The 2,030-nt window shown below is 40.1% G+C and overlaps 1 protein-coding gene across 1 annotated transcript; it reads right to left on the reverse strand.

Annotated features, from left to right (window-relative positions):
- Nucleotides 1-11: 11 nt before the first annotated feature.
- Nucleotides 12-1,672, reverse strand: LOC104946994 (nesprin-1-like; the record flags this gene model as incomplete). The annotated part of the gene is made up of 5 exons (XM_010772909.1): nucleotides 12-30; nucleotides 293-346; nucleotides 516-534; nucleotides 622-780; nucleotides 1,508-1,672. Coding segments are annotated over 5 exons (416 nt in total), but the record flags the coding sequence as incomplete, so codon positions are not given.
- Nucleotides 1,673-2,030: the final 358 nt, after the last annotated feature.

Here is a 2,030-nt window from a genome sequence, read left to right on the forward strand (position 1 = left end):
AAGTTGTGTACCTGAGTATAGACAGGTCACCTGAACAGGTACACAGGAAGTTGTGTACCTGAGTATAGACAGGTCACCTGGACGTTAACGTACCTGAGTATAGACAGGTCACCTGGACGTTAACGTACCTGAGCATAGACAGGTCACCTGGACGTTAACGTACCTGAGCATAGACAGGTCACCTGGACGTTAACGTACCTGAGTATAGACAGGTCACCTGGACGTTAACGTACCTGAGCATAGACAGGTCAACGTACCTGAGTATAGACAGGTCACCTGGACGTTAACGTACCTGAGTATAGACAGGTCACCTGGACGTTAACGTACCTGAGTATAGACAGGTCACCTGAACAGGTACACAGGAAGTTGTGTACCTGAGTATAGACAGGTCACCTGAACAGGTACACAGGAAGTTGTGTACCTGAGTATAGACAGGTCACCTGAACAGGCACACAGGAAGTTGTGTACCTGAGTATAGACAGGTCACCTGAACAGGTACACAGGAAGTTGTGTACCTGAGTATAGACAGGTCACCTGAACAGGTACACAGGAAGTTGTGTACCTGAGTATAGACAGGTCACCTGAACAGGTACACAGGAAGTGAGTATAAACAGGAAGTACCTGGGAGGAGGCCTGCAGGTCGGCCACTCTCTTCTGCAGCAGGTTCAGGTCCAGGTGCTCCAAGGTGCTGCTGCTGCTCAGAATCTTCTGGATGTTCTGGTGGTTCCTCTCGATGTTGGTCAGACACTTCTTACAGCTGTGAGTGAAGGTCACCAGCTCCTGCAGCAGAGCATCAGATTCATGAAGAAGCAGAAAGATCCCCAGCTTCACCCAAAACTCTGCTACAATTATTCCTTTCTATCTTTATATATAGTACAGGTTTTTATTTTATTGACACGGAAGAGTATCAGGGAAATTGTTTTAGTTGTGAGATTGATTTTAGAAATCTGCGAAACATTTTTGTCAAATTCAGAATTTGGACTTTTGTCTCAGTTCAGACATTTCTCATCATTTTGTTTTTTTCTCATATTTTTCACATCTTTTTTGAATTTTGAAATTTTTCGGAATTCTAACGTTATTCTTAACATTTTGTACATTTTTCAAAATTTAGAAATGTCTCTCAGAAATGTGACATGATCTAGTAAAAATCAAAATTCTGAGAGACATTTCAAAATACTGAAAAAACTACAAAATATTTGTTTTTTTTCTCAGAATTTTAACTTTTCTTTATTTTTGAGATTTTGACATTTTTCTAATAATTTTGAAACCTTTTTTTTAATGTTGACTTTTTTCAGAATTCTAATGTTGTTCTCAAAATGTTTATATTTTTCAATATTTTGCCTTTTTTTTTTTTTATAATTTTGAGTTTTTTTCAGAATTCAAACTTCTTCTTTTTTAAAGTTGACTTATTCAGATTTTATTTTTATTTTGGTCATTTTTAACACTTTTCTCAGAGTGTCACTCAGTGTCTGAGTGAATGTCCTCTTAACCCCCTTTAGTTGTTTACCTGGCACTTGATCTTGAAGTCCCCCCCCTCCGGGCTGGGGGTCCCTGTGATGTGACTGGCCTTCTCCAGAGCCTGGTAGAAACCTGAGATGTTCCTCTCCATCTCCTCCAGGGGGGGCAGCAGGGACTGGGACTCCCTCAAGAGGGGCAGGGACCGCTCCCTCACCTTTAAGATCACATGTTAAACATCTTTAGTCAACACAGTGAAGTCAGCCTGAAGCATCCTCTGTGCTTCAGTCAGTCCTCTCAGTGATCCTGGTAGTTAGTATTGATCCTGATAGTTAGTATTGATCCTGATAGTTAGTATTGATCCTGGTAGTTAGTATTGATCCTGATAGTTAGTATTGATCCTGATAGTTAGTATTGATCCTGGTAGTTAGTATTGATCCTGATAGTTAGTATTGATCCTGATAGTTAGTATTGATCCTGATAGTTAGTATTGATCCTGATAGTTAGTATTGATCCTGGTAGTAAGTATTGATCCTGATAGTTAGTATTGATCCTGATAGTATTGATCCTGATAG

This window comes from Notothenia coriiceps, unplaced genomic scaffold (genome assembly GCF_000735185.1).
Source record: "Notothenia coriiceps isolate Sejong01 unplaced genomic scaffold, NC01 NC01_scaffold00011776, whole genome shotgun sequence".
In the NCBI taxonomy this organism is placed as follows: Eukaryota; Metazoa; Chordata; class Actinopteri; order Perciformes; family Nototheniidae; genus Notothenia; species Notothenia coriiceps.